Below are 20,201 nucleotides of genomic sequence, written 5' to 3'. Positions count from 1 at the left end.
CTCTTTTACCAAGGCGCACGAGCCGATTTAGCCCATGCTAAATGCTAATGTGCCCATTATATTAGCATTTAGCGTGTGCTAAGTCAATTAGCACACCTTAGCAAAAGGGCCCCATAATGCATTAAAAATAAAAAAAATAACCTATTAATAGAAAAAAACATTTACGCAGATTGTATCAGACTATTGAAATTACTATAATCCTTATAAGGAGGGAAGGCGGTGCTGTATATTATCTACCTTGGCAACTTTATCCCATTATTTGAGACTTGGAAGACATTATTTTCGCAAATTTTTTTTCCCCCATTGCTTGTGACTAGTAAGTCATTTTCTTAAACTTATTACTTCTTTCTTTATTTCCCTTTTTTTTTCCACATTCTTAACCTACCCTCTTATCTTTATCCTGCTTGGGGGTTTTTCCCCTTGGGACATTGTAAATCTTTCCTGCCCTCGACTATCTTTTTGTGCCTAGTTTAGTTAATTGGTCTGTATATGACCGTTTGGTTGAGGATGGGCTGGGGAGGGCTTCGATGGCTGGGATGGTGTAGATGGGCTGGAGTGAGCTTTGACGGAGGCTTCAGTGGTCAGAACCTAAGCACAGTACCAGGCAGAGCTTTGAATTCTTGCCCAGTAATAGCTAAGAAGAAAAAAAAAACCCAAAAATTTTTTAGATTGAATCAGGTTGGGAAATCTGGATGGACCATTCGGGTCTTTATCTGCCATCAATGTTACTATGTTTTATTGATTTTGATTGATTTTATATATTGCCCGCTTTGATTTGCCTTTTTTAAAAAAAAAAAAATTCTTTATAGTTTTTCAAACTTTAACAGTGCATTACAAATAATATAACATTAGAAGATTACATAAAATGCACCACAATACACAAATAGAATAGCAAAAACAACCATTTTCCCTACCCTCCTCTCAATTATGAATACATTAAATCATATTATTTATATAGCATTATACTCAAATAATTAACTCCTCAAAATATCCTTCCCTCTCCTCCCCCCACCCTGGATGTGTAAGGAAATCTAAGAAAGAAAAATACATTACTATTATTGGTATTAACAAATGCAGTCAACGGGCTACATATTTTATTAAATGCATTACTAAAACCCAAGCACTTTGCGTTCATTCTTTCATATTTGTATGTGTTACACACACTTGTCCGCCGGGTCTTTATCTGCCGTCAATGTTACTATGTTTTATTGATTTTGATTGATTTTATATATTGTCCACTTTGATTTGACTTTTTGTTAAAAATGGCAGTATATCAAATAAAATAACTGTACCTGTAATGGTGATTCAGCCAAGGGCCAGATTGTATAAACGCCGCCTTAGTTAGGCGTTGATAGGAGCCCTATTTGAGGCTGCCTAGCGACACCTAATTAACCCCCACTTCTACAAAACCGCAGAAACGATTTTTAGCACAGGCCGGCGCGCTAAATGCTCTGTGCTGCTCCTGACATTCATAGGAACTCTACGAGTGTTATAAGCAGTGCAGAGCATTCAATTGCGCCGGCCTGCACTAAAAAAAACGCTTCCAGTTTTGTAAAAGGGGGAGGGGGGGGTAAAATCCATGCATAACCTCAACTAATTCAATTAGCTGAAATGAGGGTCCTTTTACTAAGGCGCGCTAGCTGTTTTAGTGCACGCTGAATGCTAATGCGTCCATTATATTCTATGGACGCGTTTGCGTTTAGTGCGCCTTAGTAAAAGGCATATATGGTGTGGTAACTGACCACACCATTGAACTTAATTGATAAACTGATTTTACAAAAAATTAAAAGATAAGCACGGAATTCCACGCAGCATCTAGCGACGCCTATGTCAAGGCGCCTTCTGATGCCTAATGACACCTACCTGAAAAGTAGGCATGATTGGGGAAAAGGGTGACGGGACAATCGCGCGACAGACACCAGCGCGCCGACAATCAAGCGCTGACAATTTGGCGCAAGACACAAGCGCGCCACGGGAAAACTTAGTTTTAAAGAGCTCCGACGGGGGAGTGTGGGGGGAACCCCCCCACACACACACTTTACTGCATAGTGTTCACGCTGCCGTTTGTGAGGGGTGTGGGGGTGCAACCTTCCACATTATAGAGGAAACAGAACTTTTCCTGAAAAAAATCAGAAAAAGTTCAGTTTTCTCTATAATGGAGGGTTCCAACCCCCCAACCCCCCCCAAAAGCAGCGCAAACATTATGCAGTAAAGTGGGGGGATTCCCCCCACACTCCCCCGTCGGAGCTCTTTAAAACTAAGTTTTCTCGCGGTGCGCTTGTGTCTTGCGCCGAATTGTCAGCGCGCTGGTGTCTGTCGCGCGATTGTCCCGTCACCCTTTTCCAACAATCATGCCTATTTTTCAGGTAGGTGTCATTAGGCATCAGAAAGCGACTGACTATGAACCGGGGAAAAGAATAGCCGTGGTAGACTTAGCCATCACTAGGCATCCGGGTTAGGCACCTGTAAATTAGGCCTGATAAAAACTGGCCTAATGTACCAGCACCTACCTCCAGGACACCTAGCAACAACCACTTGGACTGGCGTCTAAAATGTAGGTGCGCTTTAGCGCCATTTATAGAATCAGGCCCTAATTGTATAGTAACAATAAAGTCACCGCTGAATCCAAATAGTCAAGCCACTATCTATGCAGATTGTGGTGCTGATTATACAGATTCTGTGTGGGGGGAAGGAGGGATTTAATTTATTTTAATGGTGCACGAATCTCACGCCTAACTTTGGGCACTAGAGATACACCTGCTAAAACCTGGTGTAATGCTGGTGCCCAACTTAGATGCATAAATGACATCATTCTGTAACATCATGCCTAAATCCTGGGAACACCCCTGATCCACCCAGGCCTCTCCCACCTGTGCATTTGTGTGAGAGATAAGTTAGGTGTTCAGTTTACAGAATAGGAATGTAAATTAGTTATGCACCCAATGATTTATTGCTGCCAATTAGTGGTATTTACCTACACAAGGATTAAGGGCTAGATTCATAAAGCAAACCGATCGTGTACCGATCGGTTTGCGACCCCTTTGCAACCAGATTTCCCTCGGGCCCCATTCACTAACCTGTCCTATGATCCGCTTCGAATCCATGCATGCCAATGAGGTGAAAAATCATGCAAAGTATGCAGGGATGCGATTCACAACACAAAATTTCACATCCGACTGGACTGGCCGATCAACTGAAGAAGCGACTGCTGGGGACCAGTCGAAAACGTCTTTCCGACTCTGGAAACCCTGCTCTCTGCCCTGCTCGCCGCCCTTTCCTGCCTGGTCGCCCTGAATCGCCATATCGCCGTCCCGGTTTTCTCCTGCCCTTCTTCCCCAAATCTCTCCTGCCCTTCCCCGCCCTTCGAGCCCGTGCTTTTAACCCGCATGTTTAAAGCGTGTTAAAATCACAGGCTCGCAGGGCTAAAAACTAATAATAAAAGTTAAAGTTAAAAAAAAAAAAAGAATAATTGCAGCTCCGATGGGCATGTGCAGACCATCTACGGATGGTCTGCACATGCGAGGGGATTGCAGAAAAGCGATCTGTGCCGGCAGATGGGGGCATTCCTCTGATCGCCTCCATTTGCATATTTTAGGTTGGTGAATCTGGCCCTATGTACCAATTTAGCACAATTAACTAATTATGTAGCTCGGGCAGCAGAATGCTGTCCTGTTTTGGGGAGGGCCTAGGAGCTCCACCATGGCCCATATGGAATCCTGCAGCACCTCTCACGAACTTCTGACTCACCACCTTCCAGTTATGTAGTTTTAAGTCTTTGGGCAGCCGCCACTCAGCGTCAAGGAGCAGGCCTGCCCCGAAAATCTTCATTCTACTTCTGGGGACAGGCCTGCTCCATGATACTGCACAACAGTGGCCCGAAGACTTAAAATTAAGGTAGAACACCAGGAGCTGGGTGCACAAGCGGGCACCAATTTGGGGGGAGGCCATGGCCCCTGTGGCGTCCCCTGTTCTGACGTCTATGGTGTTTCTAAGGCCCGGATACTCTATATGGCGCCAATATTGACAACCGCCTATAAAGTGAATGCCAATCGCGTGTCCATCGCGCAATGGTGCCATAGAGAGAATCGTGCCTCCAGGACAGAAAGGTGCTGGAAATGCAGGCCAGGGTTTTCCAGTACCTATCTATGCCATGAATTGTGCCTACATAGGATGCCATTAGCCACGCCCATAGTAGAATTAAGTACCGTACACAGCTTATGTAGGCGCAATTCAGGTGCCTTTTATATAGGCACTGGTAGCCACTTTTGCCATTTTAAATAGCATTTTGCAACTAACTTAGGAGCCAGTAGGGTGCCTAAAGGCACCTCTAAGGTTCAGCGCTATTTATAGACTATTCCCCCCTACCTGTTCCTTTTCTATAACTGAGCACACAATAAGGCCCCTAACTTTAGATGCCATTTATAGAATTTGGGGATTGTGTTAAGCGCTGGTGCTTAACTTAATCCCTTAAATTAGCCCATCTTTTACAAAGGTGCGCTAATCGAATTAGCGCCTGCTAAACGCTAACGTGTCCACCGACGTTTGTGTTTGGCGCGTTCTAATCGGTTAGCGCCCCTTAGTAAAAGAAGACCTCAATCTTGTTACCATGCAGGATGAAAATCTATCCCAAAGTCATCAGAACTATTAGGTAATGCTTTGTTTTCATTTGAAATGCAATATCCAGGTGATTCGAATGCCGACGACATACCAAAAGCCAGCCAAGGAACGGTTATCTCAAATGTTTGTTAAAATCAGCAGAAAAAGAGCCGCCTTGTGGCATTTTGTGGATTAGACAGCACTGGTGTGATTGGGAAACCTGCTTTAACATTGAAAATCGTACGCTTTTGATGCCATAAATGCCGGCAGAGGGCCAGCTGCACATCAAAAATGTGTTCTGTGAATTCTCTTACCTTCTCTGCCATGATCATGGAGGACCCACCGTCGATTCCCAAAATTGGGATAAAAGTCTGGGAAGAAATAAAATCCAAAATTTGAGCAATCGCTTCCTGGTCTGTGTCATCTCCAAAAATCACCCCGTGGATTTTGGTGCCAGACATGAGGTCACATATATGAGTAATGATGCTTTTGGGGTCGGTCTGGTTCACTAGCAGGGTGATCACGTTAACGTCGGCGTTCGATGACATTTCCTTAGTCCAGAAAGACCGGATGTCTCTCTCGGTGATGTACCGGGTCCTTCCCAAAAGCACTGCGATGTTCAAGACAGGATAGCTTATCTCTTCTCCGCAAACAAAATCCAGCTGAACGAGAAGAGCTGGGAGCAGCAGAAGCGCGGAACCAGTTCTCCCCATTTTCGTCAACTTTATTTCCTGCAGATGTGAGGACACGTGGCATGAGACCACAGTCTAACACGGGCAACAGGCTTCATGCATCACCATGAATCGGGAAGGGGTAAAACGCGGACCTCGCGGATCTAAACCCGCACGTCCTTAAAAATCTCAGGTCCCTGCCGCTTGTAGTTAGTTTCTGGCTCTGACAGACCTCGGTGACAATTTAGCGCTGCATAGGGAAGGAAAAGTATTAGGATCCGTCAGCGCTAAAATGTCACCAAGGTCTGTCAGAGCCAGAGACTAGTGCTGGAGCGGCTCTAAAACGAATCCTTTAAACCGGTTTCCTGCAGCCCCAGTAAATTTAAAAATCTGAGGTCCGTGGCTCATCTGAGGTCGATGACATTGTAGCGCTGACGGATCCTAACACTTTTCCCTCCCTGTGCTGAGACGGATTCGTCAGCGCTAAATTGTCACCGAGGTCTGTCAGAGCTAGAAACTAACTACAAGCGGGCACGGACCAGAGATTTTTAAGGACGTGCAGGTTTAGATCCGCGAGGTCCGTCAGGTCCGCGTTTTACCCCTTCCCCCATGAATCAAAGAGAACTAAGCTCCTGCAGTTTAATGAATCCCCCCCCACACACACACACACACACACAATATTTCATCAAGTGGCTTTTCCAATTAAATGTTTCACCTCCCTGATACCCTCACTTCAGATCAAGTCATGGTATCCCTGCATGAGATCCCAAGTAACAGTGTGGAATGTGGAAAATCCATTTCTTAACAGTGACAGAAAAACTGATTTGGGAGAATCCTGTCACAAATACAAAAGTTCTCACCACCTTTATCCTTAACACCTTCCCCCTTCAGGCAGATTGTAAATATGAGTATATAGATATAATTATGGCAGATGTACCTATATGCACGCTGCTTTACAAATTTATAAAGATAGGTACAGATGCCCCACCAGTACTAGTTCCTGTTATGGGTTTACACGTCATGATGATGTAATCTCGTAAGATTTCAGCGGAAGAAAGGGATGCAGGTGTGCAGTGAGAGAGTGGAAGTGAGAACCCCTGCAGTGTCCTTGGTATTTCTTTGACTTGCTGCAGACCCTGAAGCTTTGGCTTAGTCTGAAAAGCTGCAGTTAGTTTCTGCATAGTGACTGTGTCTATCAAGGGCTTCTTTCATCCCACTCACTCCCTTTTTGTTTTTCCCCTTCCCCCACTGAACTGGGGAATCAATGCCTCGGGCATGAGGAGAAGCCCCACCCCACCCCCTCTCTCTCTCTCTCTGGCACTGGCACCACGTTTAATTCGGCTCCCAACGTCAGTTACACGTGTAGCCCGGTTTCTATTTCTGGTCACTCAGCCTTCTGTAGTGCTCGGATTCTGACACTCATAGTCACGACCACGGAATACATCATCAACCTCCGCATCGGCTGGCATAGGAGACAAGAAACCTGATCTCATTAAAGCCGACGAAACGAAATCAGCACCTTTCTGGCTTTTACGAAATGTTTTCGCTCTTTTTGTTTTTTTCATTGCATCTTTTCAGCGTTAGATTCTGCCCAATAAACCTTTAAGTCAAAGATCTGACTGGTGATATCAAATGGGTTTTGCAGTCAGCAAACATTTCTCTCTCAAGCATTGTGCAGTTCTCTTGAAATAGTGAACTGCACCAATTAGAGCTGGAAAATACGCAAGGTAACTTTACTAGCTGTGGTGGGGGGGGAAAAAACCCCTGCAAAATGTTTCCTTCTCATTCATTCATATTAACATTAAAGGGCAAATAGTGCCCCCTGCTGTCCCCGCCACTCATTACATTCCAGGACAAACTTTTTTTTTTCTCCAACATACCTGGAACGTTATAAAATACAGCTGCTGCTTGGCATGCTCCAAAGTTTGACATTTCGTAGGCTTCAGCAGTGAGGCTCAGGGCATCCCTCCATCCTTTTTGGCCAAATGCACCCTTCTTGCGGCAGCATGTTCTCCACATAGCACCCATGAAAAACCACCATCTACGTAGGAAGACATGCGAGGAGGGTCTGCGGAGACAATACAGCAAGAGAGATGCAGATGAATCATATCGAGGGGAGATCCTTGCTATCCACCCCCTTCATTCCGAAATGAGGATGCAGGCAAGGCGTCTGGTTTTTCCCGTGCTGCGGGGTTTTTTTTTGTTTTTTTTCCCTGCTAGTTATAGCAAAAGAGCCCACTTGCAGGTATTAAAGCTGGGCGTGCAACATCTTTTCCCAAAACTGCAAAGGGACGTGGTGGCACTCAACCCAGACAGAAGAGCTTAAAGCCATCTGATTCGAATAGCAGGGTGGGCAGTGCATCTTCCAAAGGAGAATAAAATATTGCACCGACGGTCGCCTGGGGGCTGTGTGGCAACATGCTCCGTTCCCCTTAGCTATAACCCCCTCCCCCCCCCCCCCACGAATTGGAAATGATTTTGCTAGTAAAGAAAGTCTCAGTCGATTTCTGCCCTGAATAGAGTGTAAGAGTGTATTTTCAAATATCCTGGGGGGGGGAGGGGAGAAAAAAGACAGCTAAACTGATATTATAGGTATGCACTGCAAGCACGTAAAGATAATTCTGTGAATGTCGAGCCTAGATATATATAGAGAGAGAGATGCACTCAAGTGAATAAAACCCAAAATGCATGCATTACTGTTTAAGGCAAAAGCTCATTTGCAGCTGTCAATCAGTTAGTGCTAAGCATAAAAAAAATACTTACTACATTCTTCTTCCACATACAGGAATTCCAGACTGGGATTCCTCAAAGTCATTTCAACAGACCCCTTTGCAAGCAATGCAGTAGAATATACATATCTTCTTTCCTATATATTTCATCAAACAGTTTTCTGCTTCTCACAGTAAATAAACCCAGCAAATCTTCAGTATTTAACATTTACTGTGATCAAGCTCAGAGCAAAATTCATTCCAACTGAGATCTCTCTCTACAATTCAGTGTTAAGCTTTTGTATTTCCTTTCTTGGTACTTCTGAGGAATTCTTTTTTTTTTTTTTTTTCTGCGGCAGGCATACACAGGACAGAATCCCTAGTCTCTGTGTGTCTCGGGGGCTTCTTTAGAAACTGAGGGTTTCCGGTCAGCAACACATTCATAAGGTGAGCTGAGCTGGAGAATGAACCCGGCTTTCATCTCTGCTCACCGACAGAAGCAGAAGCTCCCCCGGTTGGCTGGGAGCACCTCCCCGCCAAACCTTCTTCCCTTTTCCCCTCTTTGGGGGCTGAGGGGTTTGACCAAAACTCCAACTCTTGCTAGCATTGCTAATGAGGTGGTGACAGGGGGATGCTAGGCTGCAGGTAGAGTTTGCAAATTACCCTCCCTGGACACACATGAAGGCGCTTGCTCAGTCTTGAGGGTACTCGGCGCCCCCCTGTAACCAGGGAGCTGGTTCCCACATTAGCTTGAGGATAATGGTACCGGGAACAAAGATTGATCGCCTAAGAAAGACTTTGCAGAGAAGCCTGGGGTGCTGGGAGAAAGTGAATTGATGGGCTGGGAAAGACATTCCAAAAAGGTTGGGAAGGGAGGGGGGAACAGCCCTGCAAGATAGGGAAAGTGTGGTCAGGGAAAGCCCTACCATGTGGAGCAGAAGAAGAAAAGCTGGGGGACATTTTTTTTTTCTGAGTAGGGGTTAAAGAGGAACATAATTAGGTATCACTGCCTTTAAGATCCTAACAAGCAATGCCCCCCCCCCCCAACACACACACACACCCCAGACTACCTAGAAGAGTTGGCCATCCTACTCCAGGGTGCCACCAGAAATCTTTTCCACTTAAAATTCCCAGCATGCAACAATATAAAGTCTACCAGGCAAATTATCTTCTCCATCCAATATCAATTAGCAAAATGCTGAAACCAACTACCACTTACACTAGAATCTTGTGACCACTATTTCAGGTTTAGAAAACTTTTAAAAACATTTTTATATGACAGGGAGCCAACCCTGAAGTAACAGAAATGGTCATTGTAAAAGTCCTTTGCTAAACTGTCTAATGTAATCCAACCTTGAGCTGAATGGGTAAAAGCAAAATAGAAAACCTGATTAACATAACATAAAATAATTTATGTCTACTCTTGTGTGCCTATTATTTGATTCTACTCCCTGGTGAAACTTCAGTGAGGGAACTGAACCTAGGACCAGGCGTTTGTCAGTACGCCTCGCACTTAACCCCTACCACCTAATATTGGCGGGGCCACTAACAAAACTGACAACTCTGATCTCAGCCATTGACCTGTAATGCATTTACTGACTCGTTGCAGTTATCTACAGGACAAAAGGCCAAGATTTTCAAAAACCCGCGTTAAAAAGCGTCGGTCTGCTACCCCAGCCGTTTTGACACCGAATCTAAAAACCCGAGACATGCGAAGAAAAACGCCGTAATAAAAACAAAACAAAAACACACTCTCCTGCTGCACTATTGGACGAATGGAAGAGAGAGGAGGGGAAAAGCAACGTGGACTTTTTTCAACTGCACATAAAACATGCCTTTCTCTCTCAAAAAAAAATACTATAATTCAGGTAAACCTTGTCATTTGTTTTTAATGTAAAATTTAATCAAGACTCCCAGCCAGAAATGCAAAAGACAAGCACTCATGAAACTACCCTCCACTAAAAATACAGTATAGAAATACACATTTTATTTTTTTCATTATCCACAATCAAAACACTGTAATGGCAGCCCCCGAACCAGTCGCTCATTTTGTCACCAAAAGAAAACACCCCTCTTTGAAAATGCCTTGGCGATTTTTAAGAATCCACTGGAGGACTCGTTTCAACATCAAAGAGCCCATTTGCATGCAATTGTCGGAGACAGCTAGAAACCTCGCTAAAAACAAAGATAATTCATTTTGATGATCTGCTGCTAAAATGCGTGCAGGCTAAACTGCCGGAAAAAAGTTTAGCGACGGCGTTAAAATTTTGAGAATCTTGCCCAAAGGACTGAAATGCTTATGTTTATTTTGCATTTATATACCGCTCTTCATTATAACACAGTGGTCTCAAACTCAAACCCTTTGCAGGGCCACATTTTGGATTTGTAGGTACTTGGAGGACCTCAGAAAAAAAATAGTTAATATCTCACTAAATGACAATTTTGTATGAGGTAAAACTCTTTTCGTTCCTATTCAAAATGGAGTTCTTTTATATATTTGAAAATTAGATTAAGAACATAAGAATAGCCTTACTGTGTCAGACCAATGGTCCGCCAATCCCAGTATCCCGTTCTCACGGTGGCCAAACCTTTCTTAAAACCAGCTACGCTATCTGCTCTTACCATAACCTCCGGCAATGGGTTCCAGAGCTTAACTATTCTCAGAGTGAAAAAATATTTCCTCCTATTGGTTTTGAAAGTATTTCCCTGTAAACTTCATCGAGTGTCCCCTAGTCTTTGTAATTTTTGATGGAGCAAAAAATTGATCCACTTGTACCCATTCTACTCCACTCAGGATTTTGTAGAGTTCAATCAAATCTCCCCTCAGCTGTCTCTTTTTCAAGCTGAAGAGCTCTAACCGCTTTGATCGTTTTTGGCTGTATAGCGGTATATAAAGATTTTAATAAACATAAACAAAAAAACACCAGGAGACGTTTGGAAGTGTCGGTTAGGAGGAAAGACTGTGGGATGTTACAGAGAACTGAAAGGATTTGAAGCTCTTCCCCTCCTGCCCTCCCAGCCTTGAGTATCTGGACTAGCTTGGTTAACCAGGCTTTACTGCCCATGATTTTCCTCCTCCTCAGGGGGGTTACCCTCTGTGATGAGGTCGAGATGTCATTCAGTAGGTAAAGACTTTCCTTCTTCCAATGGACAAAGTGGCCACCACACCTCAGTCCACTGGTTTGAGCTCTCTGGCTCATTTTCCCAGATTCTCCTGCCCACTCTTATCAGGCTGCCCCCTGTTCTGTCCCACATTCCATGCCTCAGTACAGTTATCATTCAACATAAATCTTATAACTGCTTTGAATAAAGGTAAAGGGGCGAGATTTGATATACCACCTTTCTGTGGTTACAATCAAAACAGTTTACATATTATATTATACTAGTCTTTAAGCCCGTTATATTAACGGGTGCTAGAATATATGTCTGTCTGTCTTTCTTTATTTCTGTCTGTCTCCCTGCCCCTGTCTCTTTCTTCCTTTTTTTTGTCTCTCTCCCTCCCACTGTCTGTCTTTCTTTCTGTCTGTCTCTCTCCCTGGCCCCTTTGTCTGTCTGTGTTTCTTTCTTTCTGTCTCTCTCCCTGCCTTTTTGTGTGTGTGTCTGTCTTTCATTCTCGTGCGCTGCCTGCCTATCTTTCTGTCTCTCTCCATGGCCCCCTTATGTCTCCCCCCAAAGCAAACCAAGATTGCTCCCTGGCCCCCTTCCCCCCCTCCCCTAAGCAGCAACAGCAGAATTCCCCCCTTCTCTGTGTAGCAGCAACAGCATTCCCCTCTTCCATGTGCAGCAGCATTCCCCCCCTCCCTGTACAGCAGCAACATTCCTCCACACTTCCCTGTACAGCAGCAGCATTCCCTCCTTCTCTGTGTAGCAGCAACAGCATTCCCCCTTTCCCTGTGTAACAGCAGCATCCCCCCACACACACTTTCGAGTTGCCATAAATTTGGTAAAATTAGACTTTGGCATGAGGGGGAGGGAAAGATTAGAGGTGAGACTGATCAGAGCATCAACTCCATGTTACCATTACTGATGTCACTTCCTTTGTAGCTTTATTGTCTGTGGAGATCAGTTGGTTAGCCTCGGTGTCTTCTCTCCACTGAGGCCAACCCTAGCGGAAACAGGAAGTTGTGAGAGGGCAGGCCGCAGTGGAGAGAAGATGGTGAGGCCAGTGGCAGCACAGCGCAGCACTTTTCGGTTAAACGCTGTGAGCAGGCGAGAGGGAGGAGGGGGAAAAATTGGCATCGAGCATGACAGGTGCCGGCTCCGGATGACAAAGTTCATTTTTTAATTCAAAGCTGACGCTGCGGCTCCTCTCTCGATCCCCGCCTGGTGCGGTTCGAGAAAGTAGCCGCCGCCGCGGCTTTGAGCTCTGAATCAGCATTGGTATCGAGCATGACAGGTGACTCAGCCCCAGATGCGCACCTTTGGAGAGCCGGGTGAGGAAGTCCGCCGCAGCCTCGCGCCCCCCCCCCCCCCCGGGGAGTACAAAAGGAAGGGATGACAAAGTTAATTTTTAATTCAAAGCCAACACCTTGGCTCCTCTCTCAATCCCCGCCTGGTGCGGTTCGAGAGAGTAACCGCCGCTGCGGCTTTGCAAGTAATTTCAAGTGTTCAAGCCCGATGCGTGGTAAGCGCACATGCGCACTCTTGTGGCCACATCCCGACAGATCAGATCTCAGGGAACACGGCTTAAGAGTGCGCATGCGCGCTTATCATATTATTATTATAGATACAGGCACTTGTATTTTGTATCTGGGGCAACAGAGAGTAAAGTGACTAGCCCATGAACGGCTGCTTGGGTCTCTGGGCAGAAATGGATATCCAGGGGCACATTGACCCTCCCCAAAGGGGTACTACGTTCTATGGTGGACTCATCTTCATCTGCTGGATGAAGAAGAAGAAGGTCAAGAATGGGATCACGGTGAAGATAAACAAATATCTTTATTCACCATGATTATATACAGCCTTTCACCTTGAAGGGCAGTAGTTTATGTTACATAAATTGATTCACAGAAACTTTCTCGGAAACTTCTCTCTGTAATGATCTTTCTAGGGAATCAGATATAGATAGCACAAAGCTGCAGCTCTGCAGTCCGAGTCTTCAGAACATCTGCAATGGAAAGGCTGGATCTGAAAACAGATGATGTGTGCAGATGCAGGTCTGCAGATCCCAGAGGACTCCGCTTGCTTGCTTGCTATGCTAAGCCATGGTGAAGGGTCCAGAAAATCTATCTGGACATTGTCTTTTCCGCACAGTGAAAGCAAATAAACACTGCTCTGCAAACAGTGCTTAACTTCCAGAGTACATACAGTATACAAAAGGGGGTTTGCCAATAGACAGAACATGGGCACAGGAAATAGGCAGGGCTCCCTTTAGACGCTAATCCCTGGATTCTACATATGGCACTCAAAATTAGGCAATGAAACCAAAGGGAGATGGGAGTTCCAACTTTGTCTGCAGTAAAAAAACCAACCAGGAACAAACAAACCAAAACTGCAGATATGTACAACAGTGTAGGCAAAATTTATTGTGACAACCAAATTGTATCTAAAAACCTTTTTACCAAACAGGGGACCCAACACGGTCCGTGTTTCGGACAACCTTCATCAGGGGTCCATGGTAGAAAAGGGAAGAAAAATATGTCACAAAAAAAAATATATATAGTAGAAAAAATGGATTATATAAATCGCCAAGGGTCACTGGATATTGTAAAATAGCGAGATTTTACAATATCCATTGACCTTTGGCGATTTATATAATCTGTTTTTTTCTACTATATATATTTTTTTTGTGACATATTTTTCTTCCCTTTTCTACCATGGACCCCTGTTGAAGGTCACTCAAAATTAGGCACCAATCTGAGATGTGCGTCCACTAAATTGGCTAATGCGTCAATTAGTGTTAATCGTTAAGGTAATAATTGGCACCAATTTCAATGTGCTATTCGATAACTGTGCACCTGAATCCCATAGTGTGAAACACTAAAAGGGGGCGTGGCCATTGGAGGTGCATGGGCAGGTCAGGGATGTTCCTAAAATTTGCATACAGTGATATAGAATACTGGGGATGTGCACCCAAATTGTGTGATGGGAATTACATCTGGTTTCAGCAGGTGTCCCAAATTTAAGCAAAAGAAAAAAAGAAGAAAATCCTAAATTTTAAAAGGATTTTATTCACAATAGAATCAGTTGCCTGATACAGGCCGTGTTTCACCCTTCGTAGGGCTGTGACAGGGGCAAGAAACTATTAATAAACATATAAAATTACTATTAATATCAAATCATAAAAAACAAATGTATTTATTTAGATACCACTTATAGCCCTGGTGGGCTCACAATCTATTTAATATATCTGGGGCAATGGGGGGATTAAGTGACTTGCCCAGGGTCACAAGGAGCAGTGTGGGTTTGAACCACTGCACCACTCTAGAAATCATAATGTAGTAAAAGTTAGCCAAGTATAGGACAATCAAGCCATTGTGACATCACTGATGAGGTTGGCTCTTAGGCATTGGTAGAATGAGGCAGTATGATGTCATAATACCAGCTCTGGTTATCAGAGGCTGAAACTTTTCACACTATTTATCTATTCAATTTTCTATACAGTACTGTTCTCCCAGAGGAGCTCAGAACAGTTTACATGAATTTATTCAGGTACTAAAGCATTTTTCCCTGTCTGTCTTGGTGGGCTCACAATCTAATGTGCCTGTGGCAATGGGGGGATTAAGTGCCTTGCCCAGGGTCACAAGGAGCAGTGTAGGATTTGAACCCACAACCTCAGAGTGCTGAGGCTGTAGCTCTAACCACTGCACCACACATTCCCCCACAAAAGTAATGAAATACATAAGTGGTTACATAATACCACAAACATGAGTGCCCATTGTAGAATTAGCACTGAGCACCAATTTTTTCTGGCGCTGGGAGAGGGTGAGCAGGAATCCCATCCCCCTTGATGCAGCAGAGATGAGTCAGGAATTTACTATCAGGGTGTTTAAGTAAATTTGGACATCTGAAGAATGAAGTTTGAGAATGGTGACTTTTTTGAGAGATAAGTGATAGAGTGTTTTGATTAAATGTTCCTGCTGTTTTTGACTATGGTCCTTTTCTGTGACTGGATGCTGAAGTCAAGTGGAGTTTTTTTCTGACAGGTGATGGGAGTGTAGTCCCCTATCTTAAAATTGCTGAAGTGATAGGAGGGAGCCGATGCGTCTGAGGTCTTTTTTTCTCCACTTGTTAAGAAATCAGCGGTTCCAGTCCCAGAAGAGCTATTGGTCTCAAAGGGAAGGATTCACTAACCTGCCAGATTGGGCCCGATCTGGGCAGGTCCGACTAATTCAGTAAACTTTAACATGCAGATGAGAGCGGTTGGAGGAACGCCCCCATCTGCAGGCACAGATCACGCTATAACGATCCCCGCATATGCACGGGACCTCCGTGCTATTGGAGTTGGGGTTGTTGGAGTTTTTTTCTTCTTCTTCTTAGTGCAGCCAGGGCTGCAAGAAAGCCTACAAAAATGCTATTGCTAGACCTCAGGGCTGGCAATAGATTTTTTTTTTTTTGGCGATCGAGGATCTTTGGGGAGCCCGTGGTTTTAACCCGCATAAGCCCGCGGGTTAAAACCACGGGCTTGCAGTGCGGAGAATGGTGGGAGAGTTGGGGCAGGCAGGCGTGTTCAGGTTCGGGGCTGGAAGGCAGGCATGTTTGGGGCAGGCAGGCATGTTCGGGGCTGCAGGAGGCATTCGGGGCAGCAAGAGATCGGGGCTGACAGGGCAGAGAGCAGGGCTGCAGAAGGCAGGGCAGTCGCAAAGGGCTTCATCGACTGGTCCTGAGCAGTCGCTTTTTGCGAGCACAGTCAGATAGGAAAAAAGTTTAGTGAATCGTGTCCCTGCCTACATTTGCATGGTCTTGCCCTCATTTGCATGTGTGGATCGGAGGATGGTCGGAAGACAGGTAAGTGAATCGGGCCGGGGTCGCTAAGGGGTCGCAAACCGATCAGTACACGATCGGTTTGCTTTGTGAATCTAGACCAAAGTGTTACAAAGTGGGCTTTTGTGATTTTTGGATTTGAGAAGTAGTTGTGAATTTCTTGAAACTGATATTTGAGCGCCAATTACAGAATCAAGCCCTTAACTTATAAAATACTGTAATTTAAATGCATACATAACAAACTTAGAGGGAGCCCTTGCACCAGCTCTATGGCTGGAGTAAGTGCAATCACCTTAATGTTAGACCCAGTAATACTTAGCTAGTATACTTTCCAATATAGAAAAAACTGTTATTACACACCTTTCGACACCTAATTGGAAGCACCCAGTTATAGCACTGCCCCCTAGTGTCTGCTCTGTGCAAATGACTTGTGGTGTATTCACCTGGCTACCTGATGAGTCCATATATGTAACAAAACAACCATCATAAAATAGCGAATCTTGCCTGTTTATGAGCCACACATGTAATTATGTGGCTATGTACTGTAGCTTATGCTCTGCTAATAGTGTGCATCAAACAAAGGTTATCAGACTGGCCGGGAATCCATAACAATAGCTATTAGCTTAAATGTGCTACTTTTTGGCATTATAATGAATGATCTTTATATACTACAATAAATTATGGCGTGAAGCAGAGCAAAGAAACACGGTCAGTGACATATTTGTGCCAGTTAACATGAAGCAAGCTGCGCCTGCAACTGATAAATGCAAAAGCTCACTTTGTTTTCAAACTTATTATAATATTTGGGCACAGATGGTCCCCTTATTGAAAACTGGCTCAGCTATTCATTTGGCAATGTACTATTGCACAACTTAACAAGCCATGCATGAAATTATTGCCTTGAGCTCATACCAACTTTGAAAGGACGTGAGAGGACTGACTCCCCCCCCCCCCTATATTTGAGGTTCTGAAATGAATTGAATTACTGTGTCCACCACCCCCTTCTCCTTCCCCCACCACCACAATCACCAGATTCTCCCTAACGTATACACGAGCACACATATTTTCCGTCCTCCACTGATTATTTTTTAACGGTCATACTTGCCTTTCTGCTAACCCAGGGGTTCCCAGGTTTTTATTCAACGATGGGCAATGTGATCAGAAATCCAGATGCGTGCAAGCCATATGAAATATCTTTACGGTAGGCCACATGATCAGAGATGCATGTATATTTTAGCCTGTCATAGCATATTTCATGTTCAAAATATGTGAATCTCTTCTGAAATTGTGGCTCCATATCCACCGAATAGCTCTGCTATTCTTCAAAATCATGTCTGATTGCTATTAAAGGAAAAACATTTTTTTATTTTGCTACGAATCTCATGCAGGACATATTCTGAGGTCAGGTGGACTACATTTTGTCCACAGGTTTCATAATGGACACCCCTGAGCGATTGACCATTTACGAGGGTTACTTTGCTGTATGATGTGAAGGTCAAATCCACAAACGATCCCCAAAATGCTGCTCTGATACTAGCAAAGATACTATGTGCCATGCAGAGTTCAAAAATATATCAACGGTTTCTCAAAATTATATGAAATAGTGATGTGAATCCTCAGTGTGGGGTAAAGAGCTATGGGAATCCAGTTCCTCTGAACAGGAGGGCCTAGATTTAATTGCTCAACCTGGAAAGGGGTTGTGATGAGATATACTTCTGCATCCTTTATTTATTTATTTAAAATTATTTAAAACCCGCCTATCTACCAATCTAGGCGGGTAAGAAAGTAACATATACAGTGCATTTGAAGTAGAGGTCTGCACGGGAACGGGGATCGCGGGAATCCCCTCCCTAACCTATGGGACTCCCACGGGGACCCCCCCTCTGGCCCACGGGACTCCCACGGGGACCCCGCTCTAGCCAACGGGACTTCCACGGGGATGGAAGGCTTTGGAAGCAGGGTTCGTCCATATAATATAATGGACACGTCAGCCTTAGTAAATGAGGGGGTTTATAAGTTAATTACCTGAACAGAAAACAGAAAACAAAAAAAGGATTCCACCAAAGAGATTCCACATGGAAAACAGCAGCGCAAACACAAAAGAAACTGTGGAATTGATGATCCTGCCAGAAGTAATTGCTGCTTTTTATGGGGACGTGCGGGAATGGAGGTCATTCCTTGCAAAGATGGGTGGGGATGGAGAGGATCCTGACAGGGACGGGTAGGGATGGAGAGGATCCTGACGGGGACGGGTGGGGACGGAGAGGATCCTGGCGGGGATGGGTAGGATTTCTGTCCCTGTGCAACTCTCTAATTTGAAGTTCATAGTATTGCCCTCTAAGGTGAATAGCTTCAAGAATTTATTGAAGACATATAAGTAAGTCATGAGGACGTCCTACGACAGATAGATAGATTAAAAAGCGACAAATCACCGGGCCCGGATGGAATCCACCCAAGGGTACTAAAAGAACTGAGAAAGGAAATAGCGGAAACACTCCAGCAAATATGTAATCTATCATTGAAAACTGGGGAGATCCCGGAGGACTGGAAAATAGCAAATGTCATGCCTATCTTTAAGAAAGGATCAAGAGGAGACCCGGGAAACTACAGGCCGGTGAGCTTGACTTCGGTTCCGGGTAAGATGATGGAAGCACTTATTAAGGACAGCATCTGCGAGCACATGGAAAAAAATGGGCAGCTGAGGGAGAGCCAACATGGCTTCTGCAAGGGAAGGTCTTGCCTCACAAACTTACTACATTTCTTTGAGGGAATAAACAGCCAGATAGACAAAGGGGAACCCATAGACATAATTTACCTCGACTTCCAAAAAGCTTTCGACAAGGTACCCCACGAACGGCTGCTTAGGAAGCTGTGGAACCACGAAGTGGAGGGGGATGTATACCGATGGATTAAACACTGGCTGGCGGGCAGAAAACAGAGGGTTGGAGTGAAGGGCCAATACTCAGACTGGCAACGGGTCACGAGCGGAGTTCCGCAGGGGTCGGTGTTGGGACCGCTCCTGTTCAATATATTTATAGACGATCTGGAGACAGGGACGAAATGTGAGGTTATCAAATTTGCAGATGACACCAAACTCTGCAGCAGGGTTAGAACCACGGAAGACTGTGAAAACCTGCAAAGGGACCTAACGAAGCTGGAAGAGTGGGCCAAAAAGTGGCAGATGCGTTTTAATATAGAGAAATGCAAGGTCATGCATGTTGGGAAAAAGAACCCGATGTTCAGCTATACAATGGGGGGAACATTGCTAGATGTAAGTACCCTTGAAAGAGACCTGGGTGTGCTGGTGGATACAACAATGAAAGCATCAGCACAATGCGTGACAGCCTCAAAGAAAGCAAACAGAATGCTGGGTATCATCAAGAAGGGTATCACGACCAGGACAAAGGAAGTCATCATGCCACTGTACCGTGCAATGGTGCGCCCGCATCTGGAGTACTGTGTCCAGTATTGGTCGCCGTACCTCAAGAAGGACATAGCATTGCTTGAGGGGGTCCAGAGAAGAGCGACGAAAATGGTAAGAGGTATGGAAAACCTTTCATATGCCGACAGGCTAGAACAGCTGGGGCTGTTCTCCCTGGAAAAGAGGAGACTTAGAGGAGACATGATACAAACTTTCAAGATCCTGAAAGGCATAGATAAGGTAGACAGGGACAGATTCTTCAGACTGTGGGGAACAACAAGTACAAGGGGGCACTTGGAGAAACTGAAAGGGGATAGGTTTAGAACCAATGCCAGGAAGTTCTTCTTCACCCAGAGAGTGGTGGACACATGGAATGCACTCCCGGAGGTTGTGGTGGGGCAGAAGACACTACAGGGATTCAAAGAAGGTTTGGATAAATTCTTGAAGGAAAAGGGGATTGAAGGATACAGATAGAAGTAAGGATAGGTTTTTTTTAGGGCAGGGAACACTTTGACAGGTCATGGACCTGATGGGCCGCCGCGGGTACGGACCGCTGGGTGCGATGGACCTCTGGTCTGATCCCGGTGGAGGCAACTTCTTATGTTCTTATATTTGTATGTTTTGTAGCTTTTATAGAGCTTTGATGTTTTTATAATGTTATATTGTTTTTTGAGACTATGGGCTCCTTTTTCTAAGGTGCACTAGTGGTTTTAGCGCACGCTACAATGTCACGTGCGCTAAACACTAACACCTCCATAGTATTTTTCATTTAGCGCATGGATTGCACGCGCTAATCTTTAGCGTGCGCTATAAACGCTAGCGCACCTTAGTAAAAGGAGCCCTATGCATATTTTTTTGTACTCCACATAGGTTTATGCTGAA

At 44.7% G+C, this 20,201-nt stretch overlaps 1 protein-coding gene across 1 annotated transcript in view; it reads right to left on the bottom strand.

The window, feature by feature from the left end:
• The window catches only part of GRIN2A (glutamate ionotropic receptor NMDA type subunit 2A), a 422,776-nt gene extending 414,632 nt beyond the window's left edge, over positions 1–8,144 (bottom strand). The window contains exons 1-3 of the mRNA XM_033914282.1: positions 8,031–8,144; positions 7,148–7,335; positions 4,911–5,327 (exon numbers count right to left, since the gene is read on the bottom strand). Coding sequence (XP_033770173.1) covers positions 4,911–5,309 — 399 coding nt within the window. The 5' untranslated portion in view covers positions 5,310–5,327; positions 7,148–7,335; positions 8,031–8,144. The remainder of the gene's footprint in view (positions 1–4,910; positions 5,328–7,147; positions 7,336–8,030) is intronic.
• Between the last annotated feature and the right edge of the window lie 12,057 nt (positions 8,145–20,201).

Source organism: Geotrypetes seraphini, chromosome 11 (genome assembly GCF_902459505.1).
Source record: "Geotrypetes seraphini chromosome 11, aGeoSer1.1, whole genome shotgun sequence".
Lineage (NCBI taxonomy): Eukaryota > Metazoa > Chordata > Amphibia > Gymnophiona > Dermophiidae > Geotrypetes > Geotrypetes seraphini.
Note: the sequence above shows the minus strand (reverse complement) of the source record. Positions and strands in the feature narration are given on the sequence as shown.